The sequence below is a fragment of the Heloderma suspectum genome, chromosome 2, assembly GCF_057233095.1.
Source record: "Heloderma suspectum isolate Gila_16-S chromosome 2, 16-S_ref, whole genome shotgun sequence".
Classification (NCBI taxonomy): domain Eukaryota; kingdom Metazoa; phylum Chordata; class Lepidosauria; order Squamata; family Helodermatidae; genus Heloderma; species Heloderma suspectum.
In genome coordinates, this window is record NC_139459.1 from 190914441 (window position 1) to 190931806 (window position 17366).

Sequence of the window (17366 nt, forward strand, 5' to 3'; positions counted from 1 at the left end):
TTTGCATCTTGCTACAGCTAAAAACATGTTTCTCTGCCTCCTGGTCTCCTTCTGTTCTGAGTCCAGGCCATCCAATCTTTTGCCATCAGGGGAACACTCCTAACAAACACAATTTCCTTGTGCTACCTAGATTTTGAATGCTTGGGACAGTCCTCTTCCTAAATATTTATTATGAGCATTCATCATGTGCGTTTGTGGTCATGTCTCTAGACAGCATAGAAGCAGCATGGTCTCTGTTGAGGAGATTTGAATTAGGCAGACTAGACTGGGGAGGAAGACTAGATTAGACCATGAATTAAATGACAGGCATGGAGGAAAAAATATCTGTTCTGCATTAGTCACTATGAGGGAATAACTGGATTGGATTGGATAATGTAATGTTCCTCTTGACTCCCTCCACCAGGGTTAAAATTGCATGTTCACCCAAGCCCACAAATGACAGTAATTGATTGAGTAGTGTCAAGTATTAAGCACTCTGTTCCATCTTTGTCATATTGGTTTCATTCCGCAGATCAATGGCAGTACAGGGAGAAGCAGTTATGACTGCCACTTATTGCCTCCACTCAAGGGATCCTTAGCCTGTTCCCCTGGCCTATTTAAAAGGGCTTGCACAGTGAAGTGGTTCCTTCTTTCCATTTTGTCATAAGTGTTTCGGATGATGTAAGCCCTCCTGCTGCATCTGTTAAGGGGGCGGCTTGATTAAAAAGTGGGAGAGTCAGGCCAGCCCATGTAGGATCTGCTTTTCTGTCTCTGTACTATCACAACTTCATCCAATATTTTAGATTCTAGAACAGAGATGGGCAATTCACAGGCTGAATTCGGCCCACGGCATCTCTGCCAGGCATACGGCATCCCATGGCATCTCTGGCCCCATATCAAATGCTGTCCTTGCCCAGGTGGGGAGAGGGGTGGCCCTCTCACTGCCTGAGCAGGAAGAGAAGACCATTTTGGAAGTGCAGAGCTGGCCAGATTCGTGCTTTCAAAATGCCTTCCCTGCCTGGGTGGGGAGCAGGCAGCCCCTCTCCACCTGCGCAGGAAGGAGCACTTTGAACACACGGATGCAGATGGATCTCTGCTTTCAAAAGACATTCCTGTCCGAATGTGTGTGAGAGTGTTGTGGGAACTGTGAGAGAAGTGCACTGAGTATGTGTGAATAGATTGGGTGGGTGGAGAGAACATGTTATCTGTGTGGACAGATGGGGGGGATGAGAGGGGGGAAGTTTAAGATCTTCACCATCCCATGCTCTTGCTCTAGGAACATAGGAAGCTGCCTTATACTGAGTCCATCTAGCCCAATGCTGCCGACACCGGCTGGCAGCAACTCTCCAGGGTTTCAGGCAGGATTGTTTCCTAGCCCTACCTGGAGATGATGAGGATTGAACCTGGGACCTCTGGAATGCAAAGCAGGTGCACTACCACTGAGAAACAGTCCCTCCCTCTCTTTTAAGGTCATCCGTTTCTTCCTCTCTTTCTCTCATCAGAGAGAAACACAAGAGAAACTGTGTGGGGTGGGGTTGACCTTTAGAGAGCATATGGGATCGCTCTAACTCTTGCCTACTGCTAATATGCAGCCCCCGGCAAATTCCCTCCAATGGAATGCAGCCTTTGAGGGAGTGGCAGGAGTTGCCCACTCCTTTTCTAGGAACTACATCTTGCCAAACAGTCTGGAGTAAACTCCATGGATCTCTTCGATAGAAAAAGAAATGACTAAGTTCTTGAGCTGGACAGGGAGTGGGGTATTGCAGTTCCTGTTCCTGAATCAAGCAGGAGCCCTTGCTAACTCTGTTGACCAGGGCTCTGGCCTAGTGGAACCTAGGGCCTATTCACAGATTGAAGGATTCAAGGTTTTGCATGACCTCAGAAGCTTGGAAAGCCTATTTGCAATGGCATGTCAAAAGCTGAATTCTCACACATGATGGTAGGTGTACACAGGACCATGGACAGGGAGCCAACACATGCCAAAAAAAAACAAAACACGCGAACTCAAAAGTTTTTGTGGCTGTCACATGCCAAAATAGTGAATCTCCATAGCAATATGGCATGAACAGGACCGTGTGGTTTTGAGATCCCTCATCATGTGTTCTGAGGGTTTGGTGGCTACAGTAATGAGCATGTTCCTAGAGGTCAATGTGGTACATGAGCAAAATGTTTTCAGCACTTCCTCAGTACTTTGACCTATATCAAAAACAAGAATTCTGATAGGATATAGATCCAGGCCAAGTTTAATCTCTGAACAATATGAATGGGGTGTTAAAGGAGAGAAGTTTACTAGAACTGACATGAAGCTAACAAATCACTTTTTTTTTTTTTTAAGGAAAACAGGACACTTATCCAGGGCTTAGGAAATATTTTTAAGTTTAAATTTCTGAATTTTAAAAAAACTTGGATAGAATCCAAGGAAGGAAGCTTAAAAGACACTAACTTTTGCAATAATACTTTATCTATGAACATTTAATTTGCAAACAGTATGGCCAGAGGATGTTCAGGAAATCATATCTATCCAACTGATAACAAGACAAGCAAAGTAAGCCAAACCATTCTTGATCAGAAATGACTCATTGGTTCCTGAGCAGGGAAAACCCCAAACAGTGCCCCTTATGGTGGCTGAAATATAACAAGTCTATCAATTTTGGCTTGGCTTAATAGCCAGCTGCTATTTGTGGCTGCCACTAACACACTGCTTTCCCTAAATCTTCTGGGACAAACAGAAAACTCAGGCAAGGATCAGTCTCTCATTATGCTGTTTTTGCAAAAATAGCATGAGAGAGAGGCTGCCTTTCCCAAACCTGAGAACAAAGTCAGACAAGGCTACAGCACTCCCCCAAGTCTTCCTCTGGCATGCACCCAGGACAGGAATCTTCTTTGTCATGTCGCACTGGGCTCTGCAGAAGAAATTGCCTCAGATACTCTCACAGCTGCCCTCTTCCCCAGTGCTTGGCATGAAGGCTGTTTCTTTCCTTCCCTAACATATGGTCTGAAATAAAGCATCCTGTTAAGAGTCTGCCACAGCCTTTCCCAACCTAGTGCCCTCTGGATGTGTTGGACTGCAACTCCCATCATTCCCAGTCAGCATGGCCATTGGCTGGGGTTGATGGGAGGTGCAGTCCAACACATCCAGAGGGCACCAGGTTGTGGAAGCCTGGTCTACCACAATGTGTGAAGAACTCAAAAAACAGCACTGCACCAAGCTCTTTGAATTTTTCATTTTATTATTCTAAATAAAAAACACACTTTTGTGCCAAACAATGGAGTATAAAAGAATCCGATGTACAACGATTTTAGACATCTACCTTTTTTTTTCTTTGAAGGAGGAGAAAAGTTTTACAAAATATACAAACTTTACAGCAAATAGATAGTAAACACTTAAATAACCAGGAGGTCAGTACCTACAATTAACTTAACCAAAAGGTTAGACAGCCATCACGATGCTCTGTTTTTGTTTTGTTGTCTTTCAAGACATCTGGATCTTTGGAGGAAAAGGAGGAAGAGGGCATTGTTCTGAGTTTAGAAAAAAAGCATACAAAGCACTGGTCTCCAAAACATTTTTTTTTTTAAATGTCAGTGTTCTGCATTAGACTGGAATTCCTGTTCCATGCCTGAACCCACCCCTGCAGTGGTGTTAATGGCAGGGAGAGATTCTTCACAAATGGCAGCATGTCGAACACAGCGAAGCTATTTAATTACAATACTTTGTCTTTCTACAAGCCTAAGGGTTCCAAAGCACTTTACAGACATTTACTACACCTCACATCTTTTCCCTCGCGAGGTAGGTATTTTTAGATATTTCTCCCACTCACCTCCATTCTTAGAGATTTAGGGTGAGTGGGTGCGTGTGTTTGAGGCAGGCGGGTGACATTACTTGACCAAAGTTCCCCTCTGAGGCAGAGGTTCAGAACCCGAAAGGCCCCAGTTTTCTGGCTCCCAATACTCTAAACTACTAAACCCAATTATTCACTACTCCTCTGTTGCAGAATGCTTTCAAAAAAGAAGTTTCTGTAGCTGGCCATATTTGCCTTGTGTACCAGGAGGACAGGTTTGGCACTGGGGAACCAGAGGAAAGCAGGTCTAGAAATTTGAGTTGAGGATGAGGAAAGAGTTCTTACTCCAATACAGCTCCTTCTCCAGCACTTGGGAAACACAGTTCCATCCAGCACTGGGTTAAATGTTGGAGATACGTAAACGATTAATTGTCTGGCACTCCAGAACTTGAACCAGGAGACTCACCTGGAGCTATGCATGCGAAGGCCTCAGAGGTCTCTTCAGGCACAGCAGGGGAAATGGGGCATACAGATCATCCCCGGCAATTGATAGGTAGCATGGAGCTTCTTGACTGGCCAGGCCTTGTGTAACTACTAAGAGCCTGGCTGCCTTTAGTCAACAGCAGGACCTTTGGCGTGCTGCACTTTAGGCTCCAGCTTCCTGCTCAAGCCCTCCAGGTCTAGATTCGGGTAGCCCTGGCCCTGCCATTCATTTAAGAGCAACAGCAGTACTAGTAGTGGTTACATCCCAAGGCGGTTCTTAGATCTTTACAAAGAATGCTGCCAGCATTAATTATATTATAAGTCCAGTCTGCCATATAGGTTCAGGGGATAAGTCCAGTCTGCCATATAAGTTCAGTCAATTCCTTAGCATATCTTGTTTGGTGTTTGCTATCCTGAGACCACAAGAGGGAAAGGAACAAAGAGATATGCCTGACTATTTGTTGCACACTAGAGCTATGTGAGAAGACAGTAACATTCTTTTTAACCTTGGATATGAAAACAAGACATAAATAAGTGCTTTTTCTCCTTGACACACATCAAAACAGTTAAGTTTCACAACATCCTTAGAGGTAGGTACGGTTAGCAGAGAGGCAAAGCAAACCTGCCCAAGGCCGCCCTACCAGAACTAGTGTCAGAGCTGAGATTCCTGGGGCTGTACAGATTTTCATTCTCCCCCCTTCGTAGGTCAGGGCTAGAGCAACATTACATGAATTTCTGTTTTCCTTTAACAACAGTGTTTTTATATAGGGAAGCCTGAGAGTCTATTTGTGCACAACAGTGGCTTTTAAAACTCCAGGGTTTCCACCTTATGAGGTAGTTAGCATTATTCCTAGGGGCAGTTCTCAAGCCAGCTGCTACATATATCAACATTCACCTCCATCATCTATCCCCCCTGCATGGATCTCACAGAACTGCACTCAGGGAGAATCTTGTTTGCAGGTGAAGCACACTCCATAGGACAAAGCCACACATGTCATCCAAACTGAGTCATGATCAGCTATCTCTGTGCGATCTCTTCAATTGCATCCCTCCAGCAAGCACCTTAGTGATTCACCACCACCACCCAAAAAGAGGGAAGCTTGATCCTCACCCAGAGGGACAGCAGAGCTTTCACTGTAAATCACACAAGTGCTGAGTTTTCATTGCCACAGGGGGCAAATACTCTGGGCCTTTTCAGGACACACACACACAAAGCACTTTCTGCCAACACATCCTTATGTTAGCCAGTACCAGTTAGCCAGTACAAAACCAGTACCAGTAGTATGCTCCTGCCTTCCTGCAGTAAAAGGCCAGTGGCACAAGGAGAGGGCAAGATGTGCCTTGATTAGCTGCTGCTTCTTTTTAAAGAGGAGGTGTGTTTCAGGCTGGAGGGGGAAATAACTTAAGAAGCAGCCCCTTGCTGCTCCAGAGAGGGAGAAGGGATTGCTTCGCTGTTGTTTCCCACGTCTTTTTTGTGAGGGGCACTCAACTACTGAAGACTTAAAAAAAAGATAATAAATCATTTTTAAAGTTTACAAAACTGCTCTGCAACAAGGCTAGGGGAAGTTAACTTTGCTTGGTGCTTGTGATGTCACAGGCACTATCCAAGGATTAAGAGAGACATACTCTTTAAGAATAAGTCACTGCAAGTTAATCCTCTCAGCACAGCAATTTGCACAGCAGGCATACACTCTATCAAGCCAAATGCTGGCTAATTAGGCATTAGCCTTGCCCCATTCTCCATGCTTCAGGTGGGCTGCCCACTTCTTTTTTTAAGTCAACATCACACAAATGTTTTATGTGTTTATATATTCAGCCTTTACCTTAAAAAAAATGGAAATATCTGAAAATCTGCAAACTGCTCTGGGGCTGGGGCTGCATGTGTCTTGGTGGTGTAATGGTCATTAGCCTGTTGGTGCCATCCACAGCTGGCTTTCACTGGAAACTTGCAGAACTGGACATTATGGATGGGATTTTTTTGGCAGAGCTCAATCTTAAGAGAGAAAAAGGTATATTTGTACTGAATGTGTTGAGGGCACATTCAAACTGGCCCCATTGCTCTACAAAAGTTACATCCATCTTCACCCTAATGGGCACCTCTGATGCTCACACAACCATACTCCCTGTAAAACAACTACAATGTATATGCTAGCAGGGGGGAAGGAAGGGACTGTATTTTCCCTGCAACAAAATAATAGCATTTATGTGCCAGAAAATGGGATATCCCTGCGATAAATGTGCTAATTTGAGAAGACATCTGAAGCCCTCCAAACAAATGTGTAAGAACTGTCTACTTATTGCATACCCCCTCCCAAAAAAAGGTCATTTGAAAAGGCCCTAAAACTTTCATTCCTCCTTCTAGAGACATTTCCTTAAGGCAACAATATCTTTTTTAAACACAACTGTGCAGTCCTATACATATCTACTCAGAAGTAAGCCCACTGAATTCAAAGGGACGTACTCCCAAGTATGTGTGTATACGATTGCAACATAAAAGGAGGATTCTTAGCACTGTCCACACAGCTCCATCAGACACCTTCAAGAACTTGAGCTTTTGGACCCTTGCTTCATTGTTCAGGACAGATGATATGAATGGCAGAGCCCTTCACCAGCATTAAGGTAATATTGCAGGAGGGCAAGGAAGGAAGCCACGCGTTGTTCTTTGATTCCCTAGAAACGTTTCTTTTTGGAAAGAGGGTGATGGAAATTAAACAACACTGTTAAAATGGTTAATTTTTATGACCCACACCAAAGCTGATTTCTTTCTCAGGGCACTCTCCCAACCCAATCTGAAAATTAATCCAAAATACTTACATCTGGCAAAACTCTCCTCCACTCCCATCACACATTTGTGTGTTCCCTTTTTATTTTGTTATCCTTGCTCCAATTCGACCTTTATAAACCAGACTAATTATTTCATGAGAAAGGGCAAACAGCAAATTGAGGCTGGGTGCAAGACAGGGTTGCCAACTGACCCAAAAACCCAAGCCTAGCATGCTCTTGTGCCTTTAACATCATACTGATCTACAGAAATCAGCAGGTGAAGCTTTTCATAGTACTATCATCCACTAATGTCTACAGATCACACTGCTGTTAAAGGGACAGGAGCAAGGGCTGGTTTTAAAAAAAAAAGGTTGACAACCCTGATGGGAGGAAAATACAAATTTCTCTGACAAGAAGCTAAGGCTAAGAATCCTAAGCACACTTACCAGGCAGGGAATAAGTCCCATTAAATAAAGTGAGTCTTACTTCTTAGTAAGCATGCTTAGGATTGCACTGTAAGTTTTTCTAACTTACATCCTCCCAACAACAGCACAGAAGCCATTCACTTTACTTCCCACTTTCTCCCCTACTATCCCTACTGATGTGGAGCATCAATATATCTTAGCAGCATAAATATTTTCATTATCTCAGATTAGAGATGGGGAGGGGGAAAGTCATGAGGGAGGAAACCTGTCCAATGGAGGGGAAAAAATACTCTGCTTCCTAGATTTGAAATGATGAGCCTTGGACTCAGCAGGAGGTAAACGCGACAGGTTTCTCGAGAACAATAACAGATCTAACGTGCTGTTGTTTTCACGGGACAGCGATTTAAGAAACCCTCTAACAAGGCAAAGGGAAATATAAAGTACAATGCTGATGATGCCTGACCATTAAAAGTTATGTTATTTCTTTTTAACTGAAGGAAGTTTCACCGCCACTGCAGGTAATGCTTACTTCCCCAATACTGCTGTATCAGCTGTCTGTGTTTTTCTCCGTATCTTTGGAATGGATGATGTACATGAAAGTTTGCTCAATGGTGAAGTCAGGCGGAAGGCTGCCTTTGTGCACACCTATATGCTTGCTCATAAGGTTAAGGGTGGAGCTGTAGTGTCCACAAACTGTGCACCTGTACATGAGGGCCCCAGAGTGTGTTTTCAGGTGGCACTTGATGGTGGAACGCCCGCGGAAGAACTTGTGGCACACTTTGCACTGATAGGGCTTCTCCCCCGTGTGGATCCTCCGGTGGTAATTGAATTCACTGGTGTGAGCAAACCTCTTTCCGCACACCTTGCAGCTGTACTTACTGTTCCCAGGTTGGTTTTGGAGAGCCATGTCCTCACTTAGGAACTCCTCAGTCAATTTCCTCTTCTGTAGAGCTTGCTGGTGGAGTCGGTCACCAAAGCTGGGCCGGACCAGGTCCAAGCTGGAGCTACACTTGTGCTGGCTGACATGGTAGCGGTAAGCAGCTTCCAACTTGAAAGCCTGTCCACAGTAGTGACACCGGAAGAGGGCTTCCTCCATGCTTTGGTGGACTGCCATGTGCTTCTCCAGAAGATGTCTGTCCACAAAACTGTTGGCGCAAATAGAGCAAGAAAAAACAGAAATTCCCAAGTGGGAAAGTGTGTGCCACATCAGGCTGCAGAGATTGAGGTGCCGCTGGTCACACACACCACACGTTTGGCCTTTCAAGTTCACATGGTCCAAGATGTGTTCCCGAACTACATGAAAATCTTTGGCCAGTGATTTCCCACAGGCAGAACATGCCAGATCCCCGCTGAACAAGCTGCCCTTCCCTATCAGTGGGTCACTGGGGTGGATGATAATGTTGTTGTCAAACACCCCTTCTCGGCGGTGGAGGTTGAGCTGCCATTGGGTGAAAAACTTAGTTTCACACATATCACAGGAGAAGAGGAATATTCCAATGTGTGACAGGACATGAGTGACTCGGGAGTTCCTGTCTTGGAAGTGTGTCTCACAGACCTTGCAGTTGCCAGTCAGGAGGTCTACATGATCCCTCGCATGCTGGCGGATCAGCTGTACGTTGGGCTCTAAAACCTTTTTGCACACTTGACAAGGCATGGCCTTGTTATCCCGGTCGTCATTCTCAAAGGATAGCTCCTCCTCACTATCATCGCTCAGCTCAATCACTTCCTCTGCAGCACCTAGCTCCTCACTGGGGTCCTCAAAATGTAGTTCCTCTTCCCCCAGGTCTTCAAGCTGCAGCTCCTCCATTTGCCCAAAGCCCTGGTCTTTGGAGTGGTCACTATTGCTCGGGCAGGAATTGCTGCCTGTGGATATATCCAGTGAGGCATCAGAGGCAAAAAAATTGCCTTTGCTGTAATCCCCGTTGCTCTGGATCTTAAAGGGCTGGCAAGAGTTCACAGTCGTTTGAACAGCCATGCTGATGTTGCTGAGACTAGCCTGTGTCATAATACTCATGGCACCAGTGAACTGCGCAGGCAACTCCTGTTCTTCAGTTTTGGGCGTCTGCGGATGCATTAAATTATGACCAGCTTCATTTGCAGAATCTTCTTTATAGCTTCCTGCTGCTTCACCATGCACATTGCAATTCCGCTCTGGTCCCAAATGCTCTCCACTGTTTCGGATTTCACCCAGAGAATGGTTCGGCTCAGCCAAAGCACCACTTGGCCGGCTTTCACCCGAGACAGAGGGCTGTTTAGTGATGGCTGAGTTTTCCAAGTCTGGGAAGGTGGAATGGCAGGCCTTCAGCAAGTCATCCATCCCTAACTTTTCAGCAACCTCATAAATGACACCCACATTGATCAGGTCTGTAAAGAGCTCCGAGGTATAGACAAAGCTCAGGATCTTTTCAAAGTTGGCTGGAGTAATGAAATCCACCACGTAGGTGCGGGCAGCATCCAGTCCTGTACTGAGGAAAAGGTTCTGGAAATAGTCTGCTGCACACGCCAGCACTGCTTTGTGTGCAGGGAAGGAACGGCTACCCACCACAATGGTAACATCACACATCGTCTCTGACAACCTGCATTTGTTAAGTTCTTTCAGCAGGTTATTGGGGTGGTCAGTGCTGTGCAACTTGATCCTCATGCCCATCTTGGCAACTTCCGGAAAGTTCCTTCTCCTGCTCACTTCTTGCTTAGACTTGCACGTTCTTCAGCTTCACCAGAGGGGGTGCTGCCAGTCTCTGAATCTCACTGGGCAAGAGGGACTCTACAGAGAAGAAAATGCAAAGTTACAGTTTAGGTGCTTATTGGATGTGCATAAAACCTTGGACAGTTTGTGAACAGAAAGACAGGTAAATGTGATTTTAGTATACAACCAAATAAATATAGGTATTATTTATTTAACAAGAAAACATGGCTGCTTTGGAGTAAATGCTCTTTCTGCACATAAAGTAGGTGTGTATTTGGATGGCACATACTAGAAAGCAGAAAGCCAGGAACAAATTTCCTCCCATGTTTTAAACCAATGCATTCTCCATAATGTAATATGGCACACTTCTTCCCAGACCATTTTCTACCTCTGCTTATTCACAGTTCTGGAACCAGCTAACCACACATCTCTGCATAAGAGATACAGAGTCCATTTCCCTGAATGAGAAAACTGGGATTGCCAATTCATACCTTACCCTTCTAGGTTCTTTTCAACCATTATTCCTGTCTGTTTATTTTTTCTTTCCGCTTCTTATGACACTATCTGAAAAGTAAAAACCTCCTTTTAAGATGTATATTCTCTGCGTGAAGTTCTACTAATCTCTTTTAACAGATGGGCTGAAATTCTGAAAACTGAGTTGATAACAGGCAACTAGGACTCTGAAGTCCTCTCTGCACACTTCCTTCAAACGCAACCTGTTGCATCTTTGTTTTTGAGCCTTCAGATGGGTTTTAACTTTTAACCCAGTTGACCAATAATAAAATAAATATGTGAAGCACAGAGCTCATTTTTAACTTCCCGTTTGTGCTTTCCTAACATTCTGTTAATAAGGCAGTAGGCACGGATGTTATCTTAGCATGTTATCTTAGCAGATTCAAGAATCTGGCACTCAAAAACACTAGGGAGCAATCAGACTTTGCCATCACAGTGGGATGAAAGAATACAGAAAAGCTGTACACCAACACAGAAGTGGGCATTATACCAACTCTTCATGCAAGAACATGATGTGATGGAGATCGCTTAATAATCAAAAGAAGTGATTTTTAAAAAAATACATTCCACATCACTGCAGAGAGAAGCATGCACTAACGGAATGGATGGAACACAGGTAAACGGAACAAGATCTTTGTCAATCCAGAGCATGGTTTTATTGGTAAAGCAAACAGGCGTGGAAATAATGTCAACTTGGATATGAATGGGGATTTTGCCAGAGGGAATCCCTCGTCTGGAGTGTGGGGTGAGATGGGACAAGGAGGGGTCCAGAGTCAACGGTGGGATGATGAGGGAGAAGGGGAGTGGCGAAACAAAACAAAAAGTTTTGAGGCAGAGAAAGCGGGCCAACGAGTCTTAAAAGTGCAGGCGATTTGGGGGCGGAGGGGATATATCGTAGGCAAGGTGATGTCGGATGGGGGGCTGGCGGGAGGGGGGAGAGAAGAAAGGGAGCAAGTCCGGTAGGAAGGCGTAGGAGGTCGGGAGAAGGGACGGCGGGATGAAGGGGCTTCTCTCTCTCCAGGCTGCAGAAGCGGGGCACAAAGGGCCGGGGGATATTTCGGGGCGCAGAGGGAAGCGGCGTGCAGGCTTCCCCGCAACCCCAACGGGAATAGCGATCCTGGGGCGAGTTGAGGGGAGGGGAGACGAGGACGGGGTGGAGTGAATGGGGCTGGGGAAAAGCGGGCTGGAGGGAACGGGGGAAGGTGCGATTGGGAGGGGTCCCTTGCGCTGCCAGGGGCGACGCCTGAAGCCCTGTGTGGGCGGGGCGGGGCCGTTTTCCTTCAAGGGGAAGGGAGGGTCGCCCCTTACCCGGGAGGCTGCGGGCACCATCCCCGCTCGCGCACACGCACACAAAGGGCTCCGGCTCCCCCGGCCCGGCCTCCCTCCCTCCCTCCCTCTCTACCCACCCGCCAGCCCGGCCTCGCCGAGGAGGTGCTGCTCCGGCCCCGGCCAAGAGGCTTCATCCGGCCCCGAGACGGCCGGGCCCAGCGCCGCCCCCAGCCCCGGAGGGGGCACTGCAGCAGCCCCGGCTTCGGGGGATTCGCGCGGGAAGCGAGGAGCTGCTGGCGGCTGACAGAAACCGCCTGGCTGGCTGCGGGGGGCGGCGCGGGGCGGCGCGGGGCGGCGGGGGGCGGGGAGGGCGAGAGGGGAGGGCCGCTGCTGGTGCTGGCAGGCGGGGCGGGGGACGAAGGGGCCGCGCGCTGCGGGGAAGCGGCGCTGCCAGGGGGGACCCGCCAGAGACGCCGGCGACGCGCGGCAGCGGGCGAGACGCGAGCAGCGCTAAATTTGGGGCGGGCGGGTGTGTTGTCTGGGCTCAGGGTTTGACTGGGACACCAGCCCTGTAATAAAGAAGCCCTCCCACCACCCCAGTTCCCGGCGCGTGAGGACACTCTGCTTCTGCTCAGGGGCGCCTTTGTGTAGTTCCAGGTTGAACCCTGGCACAGATAATGGACTCCTGCTCACCGGACCGATGTCAAAAGGTTGCTTGGGGGAGGAGCGATGGCGGTGGGTTGGTTCTGAAAGCGAACAAGGGGGCAGCAGCGTGGCAGAGAACAAGCCACTAATTTGGGGGTGGGCAAATCAGGCGTCCAGCCCAGCACAACAGGAATGACTGCAGTGCCCACTTCACTGAGATACACATTTACCAGAATGCCAATCCACCCACTTAACCATGCTGAAGGAAGTGTACGGAGATACTTCATAAACATGCACGCTTTCGATGACACACACAGCGCGTTTCCCAGATGTTAAGGGCTGCATCTCACCTGATGTTTCTGAGATGCAGGCCACCCAAAACATGCAGTGGGTGGACCGAAAATATATATCACGTGCATATGGAAATCAGGGATGGCCCACGACCGGAGGCAGAAAATCCAAATGGTGCCCTCCAATGGTGGTAAGAAATACAATAACTGACCATTTGCCGACTGCAAACTGCTGCTTAAGGCAGATTCCCTCACCACAAGGTTGGTCAGTGCCTGGATGGGAGACTGCCCAGGAACCCTGTGTGCACATCCTTGAGCTCTGTTGGTGAAAACATTGAAAGGTGGCCCTGTGACAAATGCACGCACAAAAGGGGTACAGAGGTGCTAGGTTTGGAATAGGTGAGGTGTATGCAGGTGAGGACGCAAGTAGGCTGCTGGGGTGAGGATAGCACCAAAGGAAGAATACCATACATGTGTCGGGGTGATTTCAAGAAGGCGATACTTGCCAGGTTCGGCTTAAGATATTTTGCAGTCAGGCAGAGCAGCAAATGGCACCCCCATTCCCCACTCAAGGTACGCATTAGACAAGGCTGGTCAAGTTATTCTGGCTTCTGAGGCAGAAAATCCCACAAGTGCCTCTTCCTTGCCCTGGCAGTTGAAATACAATAGTGAAAATTAAACAATTCTCTACCCTTTCAAGACAAGGAACATCAGCTGCCTGTGGTGGCCACTTCACACTCTGCCTAATGGCCAGCCCTGCCTGAGTTGCAACTAGGCTCCAGTCCAGAGAGCTACATGTACTCAGAGTAGAAAACATGTTTGCTGTTGCATGTGTGAAATGGCCTATAATGCTGAATAACACTAGCAAAGTTGTGAGATACAAGTTCTAAATAAAGACAGCAATATTCTGCAAACCAGATAAGCATGGCTGGCAGATAGACTCCACTGTTCAATGCAGACTAGCAACCGTACTAGAACATATGGGTTATTCAAGTATGACTACAGTTTTCATCTCTGGAAAATGCTCTTTTGTGAGATTTATTTTGCTTTTCCTATACCATTCATTATTGCCAATTTATTTTGAAATCACCTAAAATCTACTAAGCACAGTGGAAAAATAATATCAAGAAAATATCAAGATAATATCAAGATAATATCAATGGTCACGATTGCTATGGACTACCTCCAAGATCAGAGGCAGCACACCTCTGAACACCAATTGCTGGGGAACAATAATATTGACCTTATGTCCTGCTTTTTTGGTTTCCCAATGGCATAGGACCCCTGGGTACTAAATTGCTCTGATCCAGCAGGGATGTTCTTGTGTTATTTAAGTTAGTGTCAGAGACCCTGCGGGCAGGCATAATATCTATATAAGACAGATACAAAAAGGGAAGGGAATGGGACGTGGGTACCAAACTTGCAGACTGGGCTTAAAGATGGGTCCTGGGTCAGCCAAGACTGCTTTCCCCTCTTCTCCTTCTACATGTGCAGCCTAATCCAACCGTCAGGGTTCCCCTTACGACCTGGACCCCCTGATCAACTCCTTAAGGATCTCCTGCCTCCTTAAGAGTCCCACCTTCCTTCTTTTAACTTCCCTTTCCCAGTAATGTGGGATTTAGGCTGTAGACATGGGGTGATTGACACACCAGACTCTTGGGGTTAAACCACAACAGTTTACTGGTAAATTTAAAGCAAGCAATCACAACTATAGGTATTTATAGTACAATAGAGCTGAGTGATACAAAGGGTCTTAAAAGAAAATGCAGTGTTCCTTTACCATAGCTGTACTTAGGCTACTCTAAGCTGCTTCTTCCTGCTCCCTCTTCAGGCTCTGGTCTCCTGAGTGACTGTGGTCTTTCTGACTCTCTCTTTTTCTACCCTCCTCCCCCAAAACCAAAAGTACTGCTTCAAATCTGTAGAAATGACATTTAACTGGGGAAATGAAACTGAAACTTAGCCCAGGAAATGAAACTATTCTTCTCAGGGATACCCCTTCCCATCACAAAAAAAAACAAGCCTGACTTTTTTTTCCCCTTTGCCTCTGTAGGCCTCAAACCTTCACACCAGCGCATGTCCACTTTGAAATAAGTCCCATTGAGTTAAATGGAAATTATTCTGTATTAAATGGGCATATGTTTGCAGCCATACATGATATACAGATTCAAAAGCAACCACATTTCCTATTTCTGACAATATTTTATTATTATTTATATATTGTTACATTTATATTTATTTAACTTGTATGCAGATACATCATGAGAAACACCAGGTTGGATAAATCACAGGTTGGAATTAAGATTGCCGGGAGAATTATCAACAACCTCAGATACGCAGATGATACCACCCTAATGGCAGAAAGCGAAGAGGATCTAAAGAGCCTCTTGTTGAGGGTGAAAGTGGAGAGTGCAAAAGCTGGTTTGAAACTCAACATTAAAAAAACGAAGATCATGGCATTTGGCCCCATCACTTCCTGGCATATAGAAGGGGAAGAAATGGAAGCAGTGACAGATTTTATTTTCTTGGGCTCCAAGATCACCACAGACGGTGACTGTAGCCATGAAATTTAAAGACGCTTGCTCCTTGGGCGGAAAGCTATGGCAAACCTAGACAGCATAGTAAGAAGCAGAGACATCACCTTGCCGACCAAGGTCCGTATAATCAAAGCTATGCTTTTCCCAGTAGCAACGTATGGCTGTGAGAGCTGGACTATAAGGAAGGCTGAGCGCCGGAAGAATTGATGCCTTCGAACTGTGGTGCTGGAGAAGACTCTTACGAGTCCCCTGGACTGCAAGGAGGTCAAATCAGTCCATCCTAAAGGAAATCAACCCTGAGTGCTCATTGGAAGGACAGATACTGAAGCTGAAGCTGAAATATTTTGGCCACCTAATGCAAAGAGAAAACTCCCTGGAAAAGACCCTGATGCTGGGAAAGATTGAAGGCAAAAGGAGAAGGGGACAGCAGAGGATGAGATGGCTAGATAGCATCACCGATGCAATGAATATGAACTTGAGCACACTCCAGGAGAGAGCGGAGGACAGGAAGGCCTGGCGTGCTATGGTCCATGGGGTCACGAAGAGTCGGACATGACTTAACAACTGAACAACAACAACAACATTTATATCCCGCCTTTTTTCTTCTTGCAAGGCGGCTTACTGATCTCCCTCCTCTCCATAATGTAGAAGGAAGATAACAAATAATAAATCCATCCCTCAAAGTTCTGGACAGTGGAGAGTGTTAAAGTTCCCCACTTTAGATCACATCTGAGAAATGCTTTTCGGAGAGAATTGTAAGGCCCTCTGTACCTCCAATATTCTAGAAAGTGAGGGTTTTAAAAAATCATGTAGATAGCATGATAAGCACACTCATCTCCATCAGAAAGTCTTGTGTCAGATAAGTAAAGGTCCTCAGTTTTGGTAGCATGATATGCACTACCTGTCCAGAAGTACTTTGATAATTATACTGCAACGTGGCCCTGAATTTAACTGGGGCTCTATTTTGTAGCATATGTCACCTACTACTTAATTCTGTCTTGGTTATCACCCACCTTCAGTATAAAACACGACTCACACGATGGCAGTCTCCCTTCAACCTGTGTAGGTTGGTTTTCTTAGGAAGTTTTGCGTGAATGCTGCAGAAAATCTTTTTTCTCCCAGGGAGGTCTCTCAGATTTTAAGATGTGTACCTTTTCAGATAGTAGAGACCTCAGACAGACAGAGCCTAGGGGCATGTTTCCTGTTAAATTATCCTTGCTGCTTATCCAAACCGGGATTATTTATTCTTTCTGAAGTTAACAGCTTTTGCACTGCAGCAAGGTATCTGTAAACAAATGCAGAAATTTTGATAAGGACCGATAACTTCTGATTCACAAGCGACAGAAAATTCTGGTCCAGTAAATAAACATGATCTGCAGTGAAACTCATGATTATTTTATAATTTGTTCTGACTTAGTTATTTCAAAGCACCAAGCTTTTTTTTTTCTTTCCTTGCTCATTTCATTTCAGTGTCAGCACTCAGCATAAATACTGATGTGATTGTGAAGAGATGTGTGGGGAATGAAAACTTTCAAGAGGGAAAAAAAACCTTGGGGACATTTTCACCCACAACTTGGTTTTTAAAGATGGAGGGAGATGGAGGATTGAGAAGAAGAAGCCATTCCATAAAAATATATGCATAGCAAAGAGCTGAATATATTAATTTCACTACTGGTTCTTCACAAGCACTTCTTCTTTTGCATCTCTGTGATAGCATCAGGGTAGGTTTGTTTTACTCATTACTTCTGGGGACTGGCCAATGAGATCACAATACACTAGTACCTTTCCAGTTGCACTGGCTGCCAGTCCATGTCTAGGCCCAGTTCAAAGTGCTGATTTTAACATTCAAAGTCCAAAACGGCTTGGGGCAAGGTTATCTGAAGGATCACCTCCTCCCATATGTACCTGCCCAGTCCTTAAGATCATCTTCAGGAGCCCTTCTCTGGGAGCCCTTGCCAAAGGAAGTGAGGCGAGTGGCTACCAGGAAGAGGGCCTTTTCT

General features: G+C 46.0%; 1 protein-coding gene across 3 annotated transcripts; it reads right to left on the reverse strand.

Moving 5' to 3' along the window:
* Positions 1 to 3214: 3214 nt before the first annotated feature.
* On the reverse strand, positions 3215 to 12106 carry ZBTB39 (zinc finger and BTB domain containing 39). 3 transcript variants are annotated; one of them, XM_084836910.1, is made up of 3 exons: positions 11937 to 12011; positions 10612 to 10679; positions 3221 to 10193 (listed from the first exon to the last, which is right to left on the reverse strand). In XM_084836910.1, the coding sequence occupies exon 3, from the start codon at positions 10074 to 10076 to the stop codon at positions 7977 to 7979; it is 2100 nt and encodes a 699-aa protein (XP_084693036.1). In that variant the 5' UTR covers positions 10077 to 10193; positions 10612 to 10679; positions 11937 to 12011; the 3' UTR covers positions 3221 to 7976. The 3 variants fall into 3 exon arrangements, with proteins under 3 accessions (XP_084693035.1, XP_084693036.1, XP_084693037.1); XM_084836909.1 differs by lacking the exon at positions 10612 to 10679 and having other exon boundaries at positions 3215 to 10193; positions 11937 to 12106; XM_084836911.1 differs by lacking the exon at positions 11937 to 12011 and having other exon boundaries at positions 10607 to 10631.
* Between the last annotated feature and the right edge of the window lie 5260 nt (positions 12107 to 17366).